The sequence below is a fragment of the Epinephelus fuscoguttatus genome, linkage group LG3 (genome assembly GCF_011397635.1).
Source record: "Epinephelus fuscoguttatus linkage group LG3, E.fuscoguttatus.final_Chr_v1".
In the NCBI taxonomy this organism is placed as follows: domain Eukaryota; kingdom Metazoa; phylum Chordata; class Actinopteri; order Perciformes; family Serranidae; genus Epinephelus; species Epinephelus fuscoguttatus.
In genome coordinates this window covers 26754855-26777372 of record NC_064754.1, presented here as the reverse complement: position 1 = coordinate 26777372, position 22518 = coordinate 26754855, and the positions used below count along the sequence as shown (strand labels likewise).

Genomic DNA, 22518 nt, shown 5'->3' with positions numbered 1-22518 from the left:
CTACAACTCCAGATGGTCACACACACACACTCTTTCTCACACAAACACACACTCTCACACTCACTGCACCCTGCCAATTCAGCATAGCCCTGGCCTCACCAAACTAAACTAGCCAGATCGCTGAGAGCAGTCCAGAGCTACACAACGCCTCCTGGCTCGAACAAAGACTGCCTACAAAATGCTGGCTCAACCTCTCCCTCCCTCAGTGTGTACGCATTCCCAAGATTCCCTCTATTTCTGAATGATGTGAAAAACAATTTTGTTTCACAGCTGCAGTTTTGCTGAGAGGGATTGCTTAGCTCTTACCAACCAACACACATAGGGACAGACGGGGAGAGGAGCAGAGACGGAGGAGGACAAGAAGACGAAGAAGAAGAGGTACAGTGAGAGAAGCAGAGACAGACGCTCAGATGTATTGATTGGTTCTCCTATTCTTTCCCAAGACCATATACATATTTATGGAGCTAATGTAATTATTAATCTCACTTTGGCCCCACTGTCTAAATGTTCTGACCTTCTCGAAACACACTCCATCACTTACGGCCACAGCTCTTTTGCTTTTTTTCCATGCCATGGGCATGACTGATCACACAGAAGAACAGAAGAGTCTTTGAAGATATTCTCAGAAAGAAGGCAGTAGCGATAAAAGCAAGGTTGTCAGATAGACAGACAGACAGACAGGCATACACTTAGAGACAACTGAGAGATAGATCCATGACTGAAAGCCAGACACATAACCATCCAGTTGGTGATAACTGACCTGTACTGTGGCGTCCAGTCGGTGACGTTGCTGTTGTTGAGCATCCAGCGGTACTGCAGAGGCCAGCTGCCTCCAGCCAGGCAGGTCAGCACCAGTCTGTTTCCCTCCAACACCACCTGCTGCCCCAATCCACCCCCTCGCAGGTAGGGAGCAACCTCTGATGGACAGAGAGACACAGGAAGGGAAATATGAAGAAAGTAAAATATATTTGTTTTGGCAAAAAAAAAAAAAAATCCATTTGTACCCTGTCTTTTGCCCAAAGACTGGGTTAAACAAAACACTGACACACCAATGTCCCTTGATTTTATAGGTTCAGACTGGAATCTACACATTCAGTAAAAATGTTGACTATCTGCTACTGTATTCATTCATGTGTACTTCTTCTCCACTCTTATCAGCCAAAACTCTAACCTTTGCTCCTTCGTACAGTCGCTCTGATTTATACCATCATTAGTAAAGAGTAACCGAAACAGGATGTGTGTATGTGTGTGTGTAAGAGAGACAGACTGAGTGTAGATACAACCTGCTGAGACTTATCTAACAGGATTTACCAAGACTTTCTCCGGGCATCCCCCTCTCCATTAGTGAGGTCTGTCAAAGCATTTCTTTACCATTCTTACTTTAGTCATTAGACCTACAGACAAATACTTAGATGTAAAGTTTCCCTTTGCAAAAATCTCCTGTGAAATGTCCTAAAATCTTCCTGTTATGAACAAAGAAGACAGATGTATTGTATATGCTCTAAACGCTCATTCTTTGATGGATATGATATTAAACATAGCTTCTGGTGTTTAAAACAGCAGTAATTAAAACTGACTGTCAAAGGAATGCTAGGTTTGATGCTATCACAATTTTAGATACTGCTTTTAATATGCTGTGCGTTGTGTTGTGTTGGGTTGGGTTGTATCACATGCCAGCATATACTGCACCTAAAGCTTCACTCCACTGTATTTTGGCATCTTTATGTTGTTTCTTTTTTTGAGTTGTTTCTTGACAATGTTGATGCTGTGCTCAAAGTTTAAAAGTGAAGGTGAAATAGGTCATACGTCATCTTCCAAGCATGTGCAGGTGTGCTGTCATGGCTCTTTGCATCTGAGCAGCAATACCAATACATATCCTTGTGAGCTAGCTTGTAAATGTATCTTGTATTTTGGCTACACTGAAAACACAGTGGATGTTGATGTATCCTTTTGTCTACACCTGCGGTGCATATACAGCGTAGCGTTGTGTGAGTCACAGGCAAAACAAGACGGTGAGCATTTTTTCTGGGATTGTGTGGGATGGTTTCTTCAGTTTTTGGACCGAGCACAGGGCTGTGAAACTTCATATGTTTCACAGAGTTTTTGTAATATTGGTAAGTTAACACCTACAGACTACAGTCGGCTGTGTAAGGGATAAAGTTACTAAGCAACCGCCAACTGATGCTGCCGGCAGGTTGATCAAAATCCCCAAGTGGAAGCTCTCATGAAGCAGGAAACATTTATTTAAAATAAGGGTATTTCATTATCTTGTTGTTGGCCCTACAGAAAGTAGCGAATAAACTAGTTGCCCTTATCAGCTAATATTTGAATAGTCAAGCTAAGCAGTCGTCATTTCAGAAGTGACTGAATTCCAGTTAGATTCATATTCATACATATTTCCTTCAGGTGAAGGAGCTAGAGAAAAATCCCTCTCCTCATTAATCATGTTGGAGTGACCGCTTCTGCTATCCATGTTAATATCCATATTATCACTTTGACATGCTAGAGCCACATCTGGTCACCATGGTTATGGATTATGGCCACATAAAAATGTTCAGCCTTGTTCTCCGTTTGAGCAAGAATGTTAACCTAACAACACTGACAGGAGCAGGGCTTTAAGGCTTTGTATGAAGAGAAAGGTCAAACCGTGGTTCACAGTCACTTTGAACCCACACGTATAACAAGTTTGGACATCCTTTTGTTAGATGTGATGTGAAATTGATCAGTCAAACAGAGGTAGTCACACTCACTCAAGCTTATGTCATGTAAAGGAGCCTGGACTCAGCTGATACACAACCTTTTACTGTTATCAACAATGGTTCTTCACTTTCTCCGCATCTGTTATGTTCCTCTGTCAAGACATTGTGTATTATCACTAACATGCTGCTGGACTATCAAGTATCCAAGCACAGAGACTGTACAATAATGTACAGTGACAGTGACTACAGTACCAACATCACGTCTTTTGATAAGGCTGTTGAATCACTGGCCCTGTCTTGCAAGGTGCATTTGCTGAATGGTTGGGCTGCAGCTGCTGTCTAAACAATGCCATCCAGTCTTGGCTCAACTCTTGGCTCAGGTGTTCAAACCTGGCTCACCAGCACACAGCATAGAGGCATCAAGGCTAAAGAGTCTGTCCACTGAAACTAGCTGTAAGGCCTGTCAGCATGTGTTGAGGCCTGGATCCACTAAACCAAAATCTGCATCCTGGTGTGGGATGTATGGTGGGGGTGGGGGGTTGTAGACAAAAAGATTTATTCATGCCATCAACCATTTACACACACATACACACACAAGCTGGGTTAGAGGGGGCAGGCTTATCTGCTTGCTACAGTACGTATGGACAGGTCCATAACTCTAAGGCAGAGTTTTACATTCTCTGTTTCTCCCTCTCCTTTTCCCTGTCAACTCAATCTTCTCTCCTCCCTGTCGTTTCAACGTTCTCAGTTCTGTCTCTCCTCCAGCGCTCTCACTTCCTCCCTGGTTCCTTCCTTATTCCTTATTCCCAGTGGATGTTTCAGGGCCACCTTTATTCTCCCTTTCTCTTTCTCCACTTTCCACTGTTTCACCCTCGCCCTCCCTCTCTTTTAGATTGATAGCTGCCTGCTTCGTGCACAAGAGGGAAGTGTTCCATATACGATAGATTTATATGGGACTGTGTGTGTGTGTGTGTGTGTGTGTGTGTGTGTGTGTGTGAGAGAGAGAGAGAGAAACGGTGTGCGAGCGTGCATGTGAGTGTAAGGATTTATTTGGAATATTCCGTTTCTACAGACGATGGCTGGCAATGCAGACTCCAATGTCATACTGCTGACCAGCACCATAACTCACCGCTGCCTGCCTGCCTGTGTGTGTGTGTGTGTGTGTGTGTGTGTGTGTGTGTGTGTGTGTGTGTGTGTGTGTGTGTGTGTGTGTGAGAGAGAGCAGCAGAGATGCAGCCTTTACAGCTTACCAAATGTGACCCTCAATTAGAAAGGCTGGCGCGCGAACATACTGTACAAATAGAAAGATGTGGACATTTTGCACCTGCCTCCATCCGTTCCACTTATCTACCACTTTCTTCATACTTCATACCCTGCACAGCTGCGCACTGCCCCCGCCCCCCACTCCACTCCTCATGGCTGTTTAAACCCTTCATGTACTTTAAAGGGAGTCCATTAGGAAGTACAGATAGAGATAGAGAACACCACATCTGAAGAGGAGCAAGGTCAGCTAACAGCCTGTTTCACTCGCCGATGTTGTGTGTCTCCCCGCCTCTTCCCCCGCTGTCTGTCTCTCTGTCACTCAATGTCAGCAGGCCACTCTGTCTCCCTCACAGTCTTCCCTGTTCCTAACCTGTCTGTCTTCCTCACAAGCTGTACCAACCAACCACCTGTCTGTCTATCAAGACCACCTCCCCTCTCCCCTCCCCCGCTGTCTCTTGTTGCCCCTCAGTCCATTTCTGTCAAAGTGTGTGGCAGCTCAAGGTCTCTGCTTTTTGTCTCTACGGGAGGAATGTTGCCAAACAGAGAGATTGGCCTCCAAATGTGACAGGAGAGTCAAGAGGCACACGTGCACGCCAACACACACTCTTCTCCTGCCGCATCATGTGCGCAACCCCACTCCTGGGCCGGTCTCATGAAGCTGCTTAGGCAGATTCTGGGGAAGGAATTCAATTTGCCAGGGAGATGAGTGCTGTGATAGAGGGGAGAGGGAGGAGAGGAGGATGAAAGGACAGGAGGAGAAGAGGAGCAGGGTCACTGCTCCAGGGCTGATAGTCCACGATGATGCCCGCCCTCTCTCCTCTCCTCTCTGTCTCTCTGCACTTTTACAGTGAGTGTAAGTGTGGTGGAAATTAGGCCCTAAATGACTTGTCCTTTACAAATGGACCAGTAACGATCATTATTCTTTCATCGTGCTGCATTAAACATCCCAAAATTAATCCTGAATTTTACTGCAACAGCTGTGCTGAGATGTGAGGTTTTCTCTGGCTCGACATGAGGTCGAGGAGTTGCTTGACTGGTAACAGCACAGGTAAAGGTTTTGATTTTTTTTGTGTTGGAAGTTTAAAATTTAGGTGGTCGAAAAAATCCTTAGGCGGTCCAGTTTGCATTCAGACAAGCAGAGGAAACCCTGTGGTGTAAATGCATTTCAGAGCACTGACATAACAGAGTGAGAGCACACGGATGAAACTAAAGTTGAACTGTGGATCTCATTCCAACAGTGCCTGCTTAATTATAGGGTGTGTGTGTGTGTGTGTGTGTGTGTGCGTGTACAGTGTGGGACTGTGTGTGTGTCGGGTCAGAATTAGGGTCACTCACTCCAGAGAAATCACTTTATCTTTATAGAGCTGAACCCCTACTGTGAGACAGGGCTGGCAGAACTGGCTATAGTCTATGAATACTGATTCACTGATAGCATGTCTCTCTCTCTCTCTCTCCAACACATACACACACACACACACACTCACTCACCCTTCACCATGCCTTTTTGACGCAGAGGGTTGAAGGGGAGAAAATAACTAAATCAGACTCTTTTATTACTAGTAATTTTTCTATGAATAAGCGGTTAAAAGTTGCATAGCTAGGCAGTTTTTTTTCATGGTAACAGCAGTCTATTTGATTATGGGGTGCAAATGAGTTCTGCTCCTTTTTAATCTAATAAGTCTGCCAGCGCTTGTTTCAACAGGAATTTAAAAACACTTAATTGGACTGACAGTGTGTGAGGCGGGAGGAAGAATTATGACTTGAGATTTTGGCGTGTTGCTACCAGTCAGAAAAAGAGGGTCGAAAAAGAGGCTAATTAATTGAACAATGTAAAGTGGAGAGGCTGAGAAATGAGATTTCATTTCCCCAATCGAAGGGTTCAGACAAGTCGGGCGAAAACACATTACAGATGTATCTGAATTTTGCATCTAAAATAGCTAACAACGATCACCGATGCTGTTGATGAATACTCTCTGTATGAAGCTGAGAGGACTCAGGATTACTACTGAAAAAGACTGGACACCCCACACTGGATGACTATTTTCACCAAAATACACAGATTGTTTTGATCTTGGCATTCAGAGAGGAGGACATATTGCACCACTGAGTAAGTACAGGGATCAACACACTGGAAGACAGCTGGAGTGTGATAAGAGTCATGCACAAATTTTCAACTGTTCCTGTATCAAAACAGAAATAAACATCCCTCAATAACAGTCTGTCTCGTCTCGGTAATCTATCCTGCAATTTGCTCTGAAAAGACAAACTAAAGAAAATGCAAAATGAGGATGAAATGGTGGACTGAGAGACGTGGGCAACAAGAGCTCTGCAGAGGGAGCTGTAGGTGAGTGAACTTCACAAGAGTGAGGTGAATTTCAGGTGAGCTGTGGCTCTGACCTGAAAGCTGATGAACTGCATTATAATATAATTCTCTCTCACAGCACGATGCGCTGTTTTTTTTTCTTCTTTTCTACATCATTTCTCCTGCCAAGCAATGTTGACAGTCCTGATTCCAGTCTTAAAAGACAAACATGTTTAAAATTATCTTAATGTGAATGGCAGGCAGAAACTGGATCAAAAGACAAATGATCAAACTCATTTAACACACTGTATGATTTTATCTCCTGAATGTCAAAACTAGCTGGTCCAGGCTGAAATGGAATCAGTTTATCTTGCTCTGATCAGTTATGATGCCTGAATCTTGACTATAATCACTTTAACAATCCCAGTGTGTTTCCCTGCGTTGAGCAAACACAACTGATAGATGGCTCCCCCTGTCTCCCTGTCTCTCACACATCCATTACAAAGCTCTAACTGAGGGAATCTACTGACCAAACAAGATGACAGTTAAGCACAAAACACCTGCTCTCTTTGATGATGATAAAATCAAAGCGGCTCTGGTGCTAACCCGCTAGGCTGCAGCTCACCCACTGATCCCAACAGGCCTCGGCTGAACTGTGAGACAGAGAGCCCATGAGCAACAAAACTTCCCTGGACTAGAATCCTGGACAGAAAACAGCAGAAAAGCCACATGAGAGAACAAAATGCTTCCTCTGCTTCACCCACTGTTAGATGTGGCAGAATGGTAGGTGTGGCAAACAGGATGTGAGTGTGGAGCTTTGATCAGGAGTTTAACTCATGTCTTTTCAAGTTGGCAGCTGCTTTAATTGACTACTGAATGTCAGGCTCCATAAGAGAACAAAGCATCACTCACTGAAGACCGAATAACACCCCCTAGCCCCTCTTCCTGCTCAGACAGCCAATCACAGCTCCCTCCTCCTGGCTCCTTCCAATCACGGTTTCCAAGAGCCCTGACTGACAGCTGTCTGTGAGGAGGTGACAGATGACTGACTGATCCTGACGTGCTGATTGGCAGATGTCAGACCGGGAGAGATGTTGCGTACACTGGCACACATGCACACACATACATTCAATACATACTCGAGTAGATACAAGCTGACCTGAACAATCTAGGCCTGAATAGAAAAATTTCAAAGTCAACGTGCTTGACTTTGCTTGTGAGTGTGTTTTCTTCTTTGTGTCAAAGGCAGTGGTAGGATTATACACTGAAATTTATGGTGGATTCGTAAACAACCTCTACAACAAAAGGTTGTCAAGGAGAAACACATTCAGGAAACGGGCAGCTTTTTTCAGTCTGGATTCACATTAGCTTCCTGTTGTGCTCCACACAGGTACAGTAGCAGGTGAAAGAAAACAAATATATACAATTAATACCTAATTGCATTGACTTTGGCCATTTTCCAGTTTGGCCTGTGCACATTTAGTGAGGGGCCAGTGTGTAATTCTCTTTGGAGGTTAGCACAAGCAAGACGTTAACCAAAACTGAGAATGAGCAGTTGTTTTAAAATGTCAATTTATTGGTTTCTCTGGCATTTAATAATGTCACTGTACTGTATGTGTGTGTGTGTGTGTGTGTGTGTGTGTGTATACATACATATGTGTGCACTGGAAATCTGGTTGAAATGTCAATCTTTCTTTAATATGTTGTATTTGAATTTAACAATGTGCAATAACCTGCTTTGGCACAAAACGGCACATTGTGTGTGTGTGTGTGTGTGTGTGTGTGTGTGTGTGTGTGTGCGTGTGTTCGCGCGCACTCTAAACCTTGCATGTCTTAGGGAGTTATGTAGTGGATGCATGGTGTCATAGGAGTGCAGGTCTGTGAATGGGGGAGGTAAAGGGGTAATAAATGGGGCATAAGGGCTGCAGCAGAGGAGTGGGAGATGGAGGGTTTTTATGGGGGGTGGATGAGGGAGATCGGGGTGGGGGTGGGGGGGTAATCAGGTGGAAGAGACTGTGATCAGTGACATTTAAGAGGTGGGCCACGCTGCAGGGCACATCTGCTAGGACACACACACACACACACACATACACACATTGAAAAGCACACACACAAACAACTGTCAGCTCCTATCTCCTGATGAGCGGACAAGCGGACAGGAGGAGAGAGGAGGTGAATGGGAGAGTAGGGAGGGAGTGAAATGAATACCTCCTGCTGAGACGGCAGCCTCCTCTCTCTCTGAAGAAAGTTGTGTACACAAGTGACTGTGAAAACACCTCAATACTTTTGAATGACACACACAAACACACGCAAACAATAATTATTCCTCTGTTTTACTCTCCACGCTTTCTTTTTATCCCCCAGACTCCCCCCTCCCTCTGCCTCTATTTTACATCCCCTCATTAAAAACAGGCGTCTCTCTGCAGGTAGATAAACAAACTTGTAGTTACACACACATGTATTACCAATCAGTCAGTTCTGAGTCCACGGACACACAAAAAGGACATCAGAGGAGGACAGTGTGGAGTGATGTGCGTGCCACTTGTACCACCGTGTCACGGTGGGTGGGGACATCACCAGTTTGTTCCTGAACCTGTCGTATGCAATCACAACAGCACCTTCACATCACAGCCACTGGGCTTCACACACACACTCGACCCAGATCCACACTAATACTGAGAGATTTCACAAACACGACTGTGATAGTCTGATGACATGACTCCAGGGTCCATCTCACTCAACACACACACACACACACACACACATACACACACACACACACATCCCTACAAATACAGAATGAGAAACAACCTGATAAAGTGATGTCTGCTCTTGTAGAGTCTACAAGGACCTCAAGAAAGTAAACTACAGTGTTGCTTAACCCCCTTCTTCGTTCTCATCACTTGTCATTTTCCATTCTTCAGCTCCATTTCTTTCCTGTTTTGCTAAATTTCCGTCCTTTAACAAAGTGCAGGTGCTCTCTTTTGTGCGTACGTGTGGTGCATGTGCCCGAGAACCCTCCACACACCTGTCTGTGCTAGCCATCATCCCCTTTGACAGCTGCCACTGTCCTGACCTTGGGCACTGTGGGCTACGTGGTTTTGAAGTGATTGACGAATCGTATCCTTTCATTCATTATTGAAGGCGGAGATCAAAACCGCGGCACCCGGGATATCACCGTGACAGCCAGGCAGACCAGACAGAGGTAAAGAGGGGAGGGAGCGGGAGGAGGACGTGGGAGAGGGAGAAGGTCATCTGAGCAAAGAAGTGCAGGTGAGAAGTGAGGGCGAGGGAGGGGAAGCAGCACAGGGAGCAGGAAAGTTGGGCGTAGGAAAGGTGGAGCATCCTAAACAGCAGCATTGCTTTTTTGTTTCACTCTAGCATTCGTTCAGAGATCCTGAGGCTCAGTCGGTGTCCAGCCCTCTGCTCACAAAAGGCTTCAAAGGTCTAAAAATAAAATTCAAGCATGACTAGCAAGTAGAAAATTTGATCACAGCTTTCTCCATTTAATAATCCTTGAAATAGAGTTAGACTTTTAGAAAACTGATAAACTTGGCAAATTGTGTTTTTTGAATTTGTGGTTTTTGATATCTCTTTACTTTTTGATACTTCATTGATATTTTATATTTTAACTCTGTATATTTCCTCTCTTTCCTGTTTTGCATGGCAACTAGAGTTGGGCTGCTTTCCAGTTCTGCCGGTGCAGTCCGGTGTAAGAACTTGAACCAGTTTAATTTCATGCAAACCAGCTGAACCCACTTTTGTCATTATGACACGTTCTGGAAACATAAAAAAGAGCCTACTTCAACCTGCGTCCAAGGCACCACGGCACTTGATCCAACTTGAATTGCATTGGTAATAAGGAACAGCTGTATTAAGACATGACAGTTTTCAAATGTCTATAAATGGACTGACGGAGCCACTAGTGTCTGACAGGCCATTTAAAATTTACTGCTGAGCCGAAGCAGGTGTTGGCAACATGAAGGAGATCAGATTTCAGTAGAGGTGGGAGGGGGGAATTCTCCTGTACCTACTTATTCCTGTCACTCGCTTCGAAATGACGAGGATTCTTGAAGTTGAAATAAGGAATACCTATATGATACTTTCATACCTTACTACGAAAAATAAAATTTGGTGGCAACTGGCTAAAGGGAGATCATCACAACGCTAAGAGTCTCTAGTCAGGTAAATGACCATCTCGAATAACAACCTAGGCTACTTGCTGTTGGCTATATGGAATCTCCAGGAAATATCATGACATATAACTTTTTCTGTTTAAAAAGCAACTTTACAAATTCAGGAAGATAGCAAGTAAAATACTTACCTATCATTTAAGTGGTTATGTCTCCTGTCTAATCTTGAGTGCACAGCTGATATTTACGTGGTTTATTTACTGTACATGACGTGACAGAGGTGCATGGATTCAATGCGGACAGACAAATTTTAAGTAGAGGTGGGAAGGGGAAGGGTGGTGCATGCTGTGTTTGTTTACAAGAAAGTTTGTGTTTTTGGGGGGTGAAAAGCTAAGATATGGCAGAGTTAGACTCCCAAGAAAATTAAAACTGTGCCAATACAGCAACATTTTAGATTGACACCAAAGAAAGCTATCTAAATGTTCTGAGCTGGAATTTTATTCGACGGACGTCCTGTTCCTACTTATTCCTGTCCATCGCTTTGAAACAATGAGGATTTTTGAAGTTTTCATGAAGAATTATTTATATGATATTTTCACATCTTACTACAAAACAATACAAAATAAGTTGGCAGCTGGCCTAACGGAGATCGACCATTGCCAATAACAAACTGGGATACTTGCTGTTGGCTATATTGTTTGTCATTTCCAAGAAATACCATAAAATCCAATGTTTTCTGTTTTTAAAAGTAACTTATGCACAGCTGATCTTTACATGTTGTTCATGTTTATTTACTGTACATGATGTAAGAGAGATGCATCTTCATGGATTCAGTGTGGACAGACAGCTCGGATGCTTTCTTGCTGTTAGGAGATGGTGTATTATGTTCCACTCAGGAGAAGCTGCTGCGTCAAGTACGAAACCTACTGTTAAAATTCGGTACTCTGGTCTGACTATGTGTTTGGCTTAACATTAAACTGGTTTGAAATTTTTTGAAAAGTGCAACTGCTGCACAACAACTTGCCTCATGATAAATAAAGTTACATCTTATCTTACTATTTCATGCATGCCTCATCTGAGCCTCTGCTGGTCATTCAGACCAAGATATCACATGAGAGTCACTGAGGTCACGTGAGGGGTAAAGTTCACATCACCTGACATCACACTCAAAGTGTCCAGCCTTCAGGGACATATTTAAACAAGTAGCCTAAATATTTTAAGCTATCAGCTATTTAAAATGCATCCTGACAACTAAGCAGTTTCACACCTCATCCTAATTTGATCCATGCAACCCTAACAACTTTCACATAAACGCCATGTCCAAAGCCACATCCACTGATACAAGAGTTTAAAATAGACTACCATGGTGAACAAGATCTTTCTGCAAAGACAACACTCAAACACAGGGAGCAAAACTACAAAGCATACCTTTACACCCGAAGAGGCGATCTGTCTGATGTCACCCCACAAAGGAAATGTATCTGAAGACTGTGGAATCAACCTCACGGGGAAAACACTGACGTCAGTACTGGCGATGAGTAATTTATGCTCTGCTCATTTACACTGTTGCCAAAAAAAAATAAAAAATTCAGGCAAGAACCAGGAGCACGTCTCCAGTGTCTATCCTGGCCATACACTCTGAACTTTGTCCCACAGTCTTCACTCTTTCATCTTCCTTTCCAGTCCTTTATAAAATCTGCCTTCATCAGTCTCCACCATCCTCACCCTGTGTTCACCTCCATCCTCTTTTCATCTCTACCCTGTAGCATTGATTTCGTGCTAGAGAGAAGCATAGCTCTCTATTCAAAAGGAGTGCATGTTATGTCCACTGGCTATGCCATTTACCTGTGTTACCTGTGTGGGCGCAAAAAAACCTGACACCTTTAATTTTCACTTCTCCAACCTGCTTCTCTCACTAACTCATTCACTGTCTTTGTCCCTCTGCCCTTTTCTTCACACATTTTAACTAATTTGTTGTTGCCGAGTATGTGGGAGGCATTTCAGTGTGTGTGTGTGTGTGTGTGTGTGTGTGTGTGTGTGTGTGTGTGCTTATGCCTGACTGTGTATGGGTCCATATGCTCAGTGAATGCAAGTATGTGTGTGCAAATGTGGATGTTTACTTCCTTCTTTCCACAGTGACAACATCTGCCACCAACTGCAACACACACTATGTCTTCCTCCTCTCTTTCGTCTCCCTCACTCCCCCAACTTCCCCTCCCCCCTCCTCCCTCCCTCTTCAGACAAGGGCAGCTCAGTGACACACCATTTGAAGGGCAGACTCTGTCTCGGTAAACGTTTCTCTTACAGACTCAAATTAATTCAATAACACTGACAAATGTCCTTGCCAAGATACAATATGACTTTCTTTTCTGAGTGTTTACTTACTTCCACGTTTATACACAAATGCGAGAGCTTACGCACAAATATAGACACACACAGAAGGTCAGACACATACCTATACCAGCGCAGATGTTTCCAGTAATAGCTAACAAGTCAACTGATAATGACTAAGACAGCACAGACAGAGGAGCGTTTGAGGTGCACGTGCTCATTGTTTTCCCGAATAACTCATTGTTTAGCTTTTCGATTTCTCAGCGTGTCGGTGAGCTGATGGTATTTTTAGATTTCTACTGGGAGAAAATTTATGAGACACTTGCGAGGGTGGTTTAAAGACATGGTTGTTCAAAATGTCTTTAATTATCTTGCTGTCACAAATATTCTTTGAGGCAAACTTGAGTTGCGCTTGTTTGCAGGTATACTTTTCTCATATTCACCAAAAAGTCATTAATAGCAGTAGTCGTCCCAGTTCAACAAGCAGGGTGGTGGGCGAATCAGTCATTACTTTCTCTTATCAAGTAAGGATGATGCATGACTGAAGTTCTTCTAACAGCAGGCATACCACATGCTTCTAGCTACCTGTGGTTTTCCACTGATATCTCGTAGAACACTGCAGGCCTTTGCACTAATATTCACTACAAGACTCAGACTACACCCCACAAACATGCAGGAGTAAATTCCAGTGGGGAATATGAACCTTTTAAGGGGTAAGTGAACTGATTCTTTGCCTGGGCTCGAGAGAAAAGCAAAAAATAAAAACAACATTTCAATAGCGTCCACACACAGACGGACAAGAAAACAGTCATCGGCACATAATGCAAAGAGACAGGACAACTCATTCAAACTCTGCATAACCTGCATTCATGTCAGGGTAGATACACAAACACACTGTGAATCTGTGTCCGTGTGTGTATATGATATGAATCACTGGACTAAAATAACACAGGCCAAATGTGATTGCACAATGAGTTGTTGTTTTTTTGTCTATTTCCAAATCTTGCAAATGAAATGCACCTCAGATGTCTGACAAGGGATTCTGATTCTTTGCTTTCTGAAAATTGCATAACCAAGATTGGGAAGGGATAAGGGAAATGAAGTACTTTAATATGCTTCTTCTGGTGTTTGGATGGGTTACAATACAAATTATTCCCCAAGTGTCTGAGTTATTAAACATCTTTTTAAGCAGCATGGATCCGCTAAAAAAAAAAAAAACACAGACTCTCAAGCAAGAAATACTGACACACATATACAAGTGTCTCAGATAAATACATACCAAAAACAAAATCACACACACAGAGGATCGGGCACCCTGGAAAATGGTCATGAGAGGGAAAGCTGTTGGAGAGCCTGGGGATTTTTTTTTTTAAATTTACAATTACAATAACTTTCCCCGTGGAGAACGGCAGTACGCACCCCCACTCTCTCTCAAGCACATTACAGGTGAGGGACAAGAGAGTGAAAGAGAGCGATGTTTGAAAACTTCAAAGCTAGTCAGGAATTCAAAGTTCAGAGTTTCATCTCCTTGAGTCCTCTTGCAATTTGTAAGTCAATGTGTGCGTGCGTGCGTGTGTGTGTGTGTGTGTGTGCGCGCGTGTGTGCAGAAAGAGCAATGTTGTAGACCACGCAGATATCTTGCAGTCTATATACAGTACAAGCTTGTGGATTCAAAGTATGCTTCTGAGATACTATAGGAAAAGAAATATAAAGACACAATCATTGGTATTCTTTGTACTTTATATTCAGACTCGGTTGAACTATAAATAAAAAAAAAAAAATTAAAAAAAAAGACGAGTGATGTCAGGTGAGTACATGCACCGCCGCTTTCCTCACTCAGTCTCTTTCCCTCTCAGTTCATTGAATGCCCTCTCGCATTTCTTCGATTCCTTCTCCGCCTCCTCTTCGAGCTCTAACCCTCCCTCTTCTCTTTGCTTCACCTAAGCGTGCTGCCCTGTCATCTCCATCTCACCCCATGCCTCTCCTCTGTCTCATGCTTTCTCTCTCATGCTGTCATTTAGCGTTGCTGGGCTGATGATTAAGCGTTCTATCATGCCCCCTCCCCACGCAGTCATCACTTTTATTTGTTCACTCCTTCATTTCTCTCTTGATTTCTTTCCCTTTATTATTTATTTCTTGTCTTTATGGTTACGAAGATGAGAAATACTGTACATGCATGGCACAGGTGCAGAAATATCAACAAGTGCACATGGTCCTTGGTGGAAAAATGTTTAACGCTAAGGCACATCCACAGACATGGCTAATCTATCTTCTGTTTCAGCCGTAGAAAACAAATTGGTGCGGGTCAAGACCTGCTTTTCCTTTAGTCTGTTGATGAGATAAACAAGCGTTCCGTCTCCCTCACCCTCTCCCTTTCTCTCCTGGTAATGTCACATGCCTGTATTAAACGTGACACTCTCGTTAATCCACATTCAGTCAGCCACTGCATCTCCTGAACGCACCCCGCACCAATCCAGGTACACAGACCTGAGCCAGGAGAGCTCATGAATAGCTAATGGGAAAGACACAACAACGCTCTGATTCACAGAAAATGGCCTTTACACCATCAGCTCTACTATTGGCTGCCGGTAGGGAGAGACGGGGGAGATTGATCGAACATAAAGGGTGAGAGAGTAAAGCGATATGTGTCTGGGAGAGAGAGTAATTGAGTGTGTGTGTGTGTGTGTGTGTGTGTGTGTGTGTGTGTGTGTGTGTGTGCAAGAGAAGCAATGTGTGTGAGTGTAAGCGAAAGAGAAGAAGAGAAATGGAACATATTATATGAAGTTATTGGAAAGCAAAAGAAAAAGTAATTTCACACGCAGCCCATCTGCCAGTCTGTCTGAAAGGCTTATCTGCACGCATGATTAACAAACTTGATAAACGAACACATACAACAGTACCCTCTTCCCTCTCACAGACACACAAGTGCACCACAAGTAGTCTGTGGTTTGTGTGTAACCATGTAACGATGGTGTGTTTGGCAAAGACGGCTTAGAGGTAAAGGGTGAGGCCTAAGCTATTGTGGCCATAATAAAGAAAGAACCAAGATGTGTGAGTTCGGCTTAACCTGGAAGCAGTGTTGGGGGAAGCACTCCGACCTTTACTTTAGTAAAAGTAGCAACACCACACAGCTGACAGACTCTGCAAGAAAAACAGCTGCATTTATTTGCCTGTATATTTGCATTAATCTATAGATAAATATAGTGGAATAAAAAGTGCAACACTGGCTTCCAACTGCGTAGGCATGGGCATTTCCAGCCACTTCATAGTCAGCTCCACTTGTGCTAAATTTATGCTCTTGTCTACTTTGCAAGTGCTGGTGGTGCTTTTTGTGCTTGAAATTGAACAGTGGTGCCGTGTAGCTGCAGGTCACTAATCGGGACAATGAAATTATCTAACCAGTTTACAAACTCTCCTCCTGCTGACTTCTGCCAGAGGTTTTCAAATGATTACATCTGTAAACATTGAAGAAAGACAGAGAGTAGGGGAGAGCTGCATTAGCATCCAGCTAGCCATTGTGCAGGCATTGGAAAATAAACTGAACAACCTCGGTGCTGCATCAGTTTTCAACTGAATATCAGGAACTGTAATATCACTTTGTTTCACCAAAACTAAATCCTAAATTCAACCAGGAGGCTCTATTACTATAAGCCGATCTGACAAAGCAGGAGGACTCTGGCGAGTGCAGGACTGGTGTGATGTTGGTAATGTGAGGTGCTGTCCTGTTCCTGTTTTGGATCATTGCTAAATGCCATTAGGAGGCGGCTGCAGAGCGGTGCTGCCCATATTTGGGAGGAGCAACCAACTTTTTGGGGTCGCGATGCATAGACAGACTACAACAAATCCACCAGTGACTTAAAGGAAGGAGCCAATCAGAGTTTGGAGCGCCGATGATATAAATGAACTCACTGTGTCTGTGGTGGATTTCATTTGTAGAACAATAAAAGCAATTGTACCCAAAACCACAGTTAAATCGTTTCACAATGAGAAACCACAGATTACCAAAACAGCGAGTCTGGAAATACGGACAATCATAAAGCAGCAGCCTACAACGTACGAAGAGGCAAAAAGGACCAAATCACAATGCACACTTTGAGGGAGCTGATGGGATCGCATATCACTGGAGTTGTACCTTGTATGGTGCCATGTGACAAATAATTGATTTATTGATTTAGCAGAAGAACAGAGCAGCATAAAATGAAATACAAGTACCTCAAAACGGTACTTGAGTAGTTATACCTTGTTACAATTCACGACTGCCTGGATGGTGTTAAGCATAATATATAATTTCTTCACCTTCACCCTTTCTCTCCAGTGTATTCTACAAGAGACCTTTTGGTGGGAGTAAAAAATGTCCAGAACATTTGAATGTCTTGGTATTTGGCATAGTAACACCTCCGGCTCTGGAACAGGCTGACAAGCCACGCAAAGCTGGCATTAACAGGGTTTCTCCTGTGATATGAGAGGAGGACTCAATGAGTGTTTATGAAAAAAAAATATATATCTCCATGAGCTAGTTATGACAGAGAAAAACTCAGTTATATAAAGAAAACAACCACTCAGAGTGACACTCATTTTGTTTATCACTGACATTGACAAATCAGGACATAAAAGGAAATTATCATTTTCATAAAGGGCTGTAGTAATTTAAGTACACTAGTATCATGAGGGTTATCAGAGTGGGGCGGGAGTAAACAGTGGATGTTTATTCAGGGGAGAGAGCAGAGCAAACAGGCACAATGACAGCACAAATACTGCAACAACTGCTATCCTTACTGGGGGCCTCTTTGCATACAAACTCCAAATATCACTTTGATAAAGTCTAGGTCTAATTAATCAAGCTAATCAGCAGGGGGGCCTGGCAGCTACTGTAGTCCTCCCTGCTCTGCAGTCTCTCTCCCTGGCTGGGGCTCTGCAGCAGTTTCCTCACTGTGGAGAGCGACTATTGGCTCAGGAGGTTTTCTTGCATATTAAAATTGCTCTATAACAGCTAAAGTAAAAAATGTGAACGCTGTAATTGTTAAGCAAAATACTTTACCCTCCTTCCATGATGTTAGTTAACAACTTCAAACTTCAAACATTCTGAGCAAGATAAGGTCCTGCTTTTAAAGAGAAGTCATACGAGTGAGTATTTGTTCAAGTTCACATACCATTTTACAGAAATTACGCAAGACTGGCCTTGTACAAAAATTAAACATTTGGGATGTGAGCAAAAGCTAATTAGATAAGAAAATATTTTCAATATAACCGTTATGATCATCCAGAAACTCTAAACAACGCGCTTTTGGGCAAAACCCTGGAAAAATGCAGTTAGTATGTATGTATGTATGTATATTTCCTCGATAACATGGCACACTGTTGTCTGACAAAATACATCATAACTGAGACATTTACCAGAACACTATGTACTAACAGGTTGTCTAATAAGCATTGATTTATGTGGCACAGCAAGTTGTCAAATCTGTGCTAAGTAATGAGAAATGCACTCTGCTCCTTTATCCATTCATGCAAAGGGTCAATTATTTCTGAAAGTGCATACCTTTAAACACAAACAATATAAACTATTCAAAATGATGAGCTCTCTTCAGGTAGGCTGATGGTGAGTGATGGGTCATGACACACAAAGCACAAACTCTTCAAAGCTGCTGCCTTAACAGAGTTGGCACTATTGAATGTGCAGGTGCTTTTCAATATGTATTCCCTGGCAGGTGCAAAAGTTAAGGAGCAGATATTATAGAATAATAATAAAATATTATTAATATGAAGTAAAAGGAACAATGTCAGATATAAACCTGGTTTGTGTTACTGCCTTTGATGCACAATGAAAGCTTATAAAATGTATTGAACAGAGCATGGCTACAGATTTCTTTTACAGAGGTCAAGGTACGACAGAATGGTTCATGCACACATTATGCTATATGAGATGTGAAATGATGAGGTGAAAAACAGACATCCATGGCCAAGTCATGAGATTCTAACCCCCCGCAGATGGAGTAACACAACCTCTGTACTGCTAAAACTTTTAGCAAACCTTCATCTCTCCGGGGATCTTTTCAGCAGGTGGTGGCATATACAGCAGGAATGTCACAATCACTCTTGTGCTGTGTGGGTGCTAAAGGCATAGCTATGGTGACAGGGACAACATTTTCATTTCGCACAAGAGGCAGACAAATTCAGCACCTCCCAAAATGATTTCTTTTCCTTAGCAGGATTCACAAATGTCAACCCACTATTCATTCACAGACAGAGGGCTGCAGGAGGATATGTCAAAGAGAGACAAAGGTTGTTGTTTTCCAGCAGGTTAGAGGGTGTGTAACTCTACATTTGCCCAGTACAATTAATGGAACAGGTAGATAGACAGTAACCTCATGTGCTGAATGCCCAATTAGCAACCCAACTAGTGCATGCAGCTGACTTGTTTACTGGACTCACATTAAGACCCCATTTAAACCTGGTATTAAAATGCAATCTATTCCTGCGTATCTTATCTTGATAACAAAACAGGCACGTTAATGCCAAGTGTAGTGTGGCTGTCGGACCGCACTTGAGGATAGTCTGGCTTGCACCATGAACAGATCCCAACGAGATTTAAATGCAGTCTGTAAGCTACAAACACAAAATAGAACTTAGAGGGTGAGAGTCCTAAATCCTCAAAATATTCCATTTTCTCTCATAGAAGTCAAACAAAAGCCATGGAGTCTCACATTTGAGAGGCAGTGACCTAAAAAATTAACCAATTATCAAAACTGTCGCCACATAGTGTCAATAAACTAATGGATTAGTCAATTTGTTTAAACTCTACAGAAGGCTTATTAATGCCAGGTGAACTGTAAATGCAAAGGCATGTGATCAAACTTCATCAGACTACATATCTGATGATTCAGATTTGAAGTTAAAACAAGGTGTAAATAGGGTCTTTGACACACACACACACACACACACACACACACACACACACACCATAGACTGTATTATAAAGATGGAAAACATGACTTCTCCCCAAAAGTGAAGCCAGAACATCGTGATCACCCCCCAGTAGCTGGCTGCAGTATAGCTCATGAAGCCCATTCCCATCATGTTAGCAGATAGGACATGGGCTAAACTAAAAACTTTACTGTACTATAAAGTACACTTTGAAAAAAAATTGTTTCCAGAGATGGTTTCAGTTATTTTTTTGTAGTTCTTGTCACGCTGATGTATGATGAGTGTTCATTTTTCTCACAAGTTTGGTTTTTATATTTATTCGGTGCTTAAAAAAGAAGCACCATGACATCATGATTGGCAGCTATCAGTAGCAATTGCTGCATTCACAATCAATAGCACTGGTAACAATTGGTCAGACAGGTGTATGGCAGAACTCATGACCATGGAGACTGACACTGCACAGACTGGCGACTTCAAATGACGTCACCAGCACAGATGGCAGCAGCCATATCCAGGATATTTTGACTTCATTTTTGTACAGCAGGACTGAGTGGAGACATGCTGTCCATCTTTTTACAGTCTATGACACACACACATACACATACAAATGCACACACACAGTTTAGAGTAGCTTAGCACAAACTCAAGACTTATTCTCTCAACAGACAGTAGATTTCTCACACCACTAATCTGCATGTTCAAACAAATCGTGGATTAGCAGTCAAACTTTGTTGACATTTCTTTAGTACTTCATTTAGAAGACTTTCTCTAGTGTAAATTTCTTGTAGAAGTTGCTAAAAATGTGCAATAAAATGTATCTGTCTGACAGGTCAACTATAAAAACAACACTAAGCAAAAAGAGAAGCACTTTTAGCCACCATCATGTAGCTGCGCGTCGCACTCCTGCGGCCACCGCAGCAGAAGAAGGCCAACTGTTCTCTGACCTACACACAGCACTGCTCCCTGAGCAGCAATATCCCATGGTCGCCCCTCGGGACAGCACAGCAGAGACAGGTAATAAGCTGCAATCTTACTGTGAATGTTGGAGTGCAGGCGAGACAGAGATAGATGGTACAGTAGAAATACGTCTCGCAAACACACTTAACCACTCACACACACAAACACACACCGTGGCCCACACACACAAGCACACTTGGTTGTAAAAGCTGTGCTGTGAGGATGTATTGCTGAGTGCAGCCTAATTGGAACATTCATTATTGTTACGCTGAATTACAGCATTGTCCCTGATACTATTGATCCTTGAAATGTGTTGGAGAGTGTGTATGCACCTGTGCGTGTGTGTGTGTATTTCCAGGCACATCTTTATGGCCAAACCTCAATCACTAAACAGCTACTTCTCAGCTCTTTTGATCTGACTCTTGACTTTGACCTTTCAGACTGCTTTCAATCAGGTCCTCACAGTCCTGACTGCCTGACAGACGCAGGCACAGAGTCTTTCTCTCACACACACACAACACACAACACACACACGCGCGTAGTGACAGGTCCTGTCTCCAGTTGACAGGGTTTTATATCAGCAAAGACATCAAGCCGCCCACAACCCACCCTCCCTCCCCCCTGACCCTACGACCACGCCATGATGAGAGATGGGACAATCTGCTCTGTGACAGTTCCACTCATACAATGACACATACACACACACACACCCCAAAGACACTCATTGTTTGAACACAAAATGATAGAGGGTAAGGCTCCATTTAACGTATGCCTGTGTCATGAGCATGTGTGGATACGACAGGAAAACATGCATGCACTGAGTGTGTGTGTGTGTGTGTGTGTGCGTCTGTGTGTGTGGCAGCTTCTTAACTGAAGGCTTTGTAAAACTCTTGTTCATCATAACTGTGATGCTCTAGCCCGAGGGCTTAGCGGCATAAAGCAATTTCCCTCTCGTTACACCAGGCGTATATTAACCTCCAAAAACCGTCAAACACACAAACACTGACTCAGACACGCATACACACGCTGCTCTCTTGCCATTTATCTGTCGTGTCAAGTGTAGCAGGGACTATTCTCTTGAGTAGGTTATTTATAATGCGGCTGTGTACTCCCTTATCAGCTTGATAGTCTACTGAGTAAGATCTGCCTCTCACTGTAGGCTTTGCGAAGGCTGTTTCTGAACAGTAAGCAAATGCAAAGTCAGACAGACTCCAGGGGCAGTTAGAGGCAGCGCTTACCCACCTGTCCTCTTACCTTGTTAAGTCCCCTGTTGTCTAGGCCCCATTTATACTTTCACTATATCCTACATTACTTAATTCTCAAATCTTGGCTGAAACTCACCAAAACATCATGGTTTCATAAAATAAGTATGTTTGTTACTAGCATAATATAACGTCATTTGACATACAGCGCATACCTCATGTAACATAGGTCACAATACTACACATACTTGCACAGTACTTTGTTATCGAAATAACTTAACCGACTTTTGGTTTCACATGGCAAACGAACAGCTGTCTCCCAAGTGAAGGTCTGGAGTTTGTCTGACCCATGCACTTCCCCTCCTGCCCGTCTCATGTGGATTTCCTCACTCTTTATACTACAGCAGTCAATCAGAGCGCCAAAAAAGTACCACCACCCAGTGCATCTTGTATCGCTGCTTAAGGGTGCCTCTGTGCGTTGTTATCTGACAACAAGGGCCACTGACCAAGCGTTGGTATTTGACGAGTTGGGAGTGAGACCGAGTAAATGACGCTCAGTACACGGTGCAGAGGAAGTGCGTCAACCATTTCGCAACCAAAACAGGAAGACGAAAGTGCCTTGTTTTCCCTGGTGGCTATCAGTGGCTAACCCCAATTACCAATGTATCAGTGTAAGTTCCTTGCAGTTACTATCCCCAGTAGCAGAA

At 43.1% G+C, this 22518-nt stretch overlaps 1 protein-coding gene across 2 annotated transcripts in view; it reads right to left on the bottom strand.

Annotated features, from left to right (window-relative positions):
- The window catches only part of LOC125886087 (protein sidekick-1-like), a 270398-nt gene that overhangs the window by 174861 nt on the left and 73019 nt on the right, over nt 1-22518 (bottom strand). For both annotated transcript variants that reach the window (XM_049572031.1, XM_049572032.1), the window contains exon 2: nt 761-917. In XM_049572031.1, coding sequence (XP_049427988.1) covers nt 761-917 — 157 coding nt within the window. The remainder of the gene's footprint in view (nt 1-760; nt 918-22518) is intronic.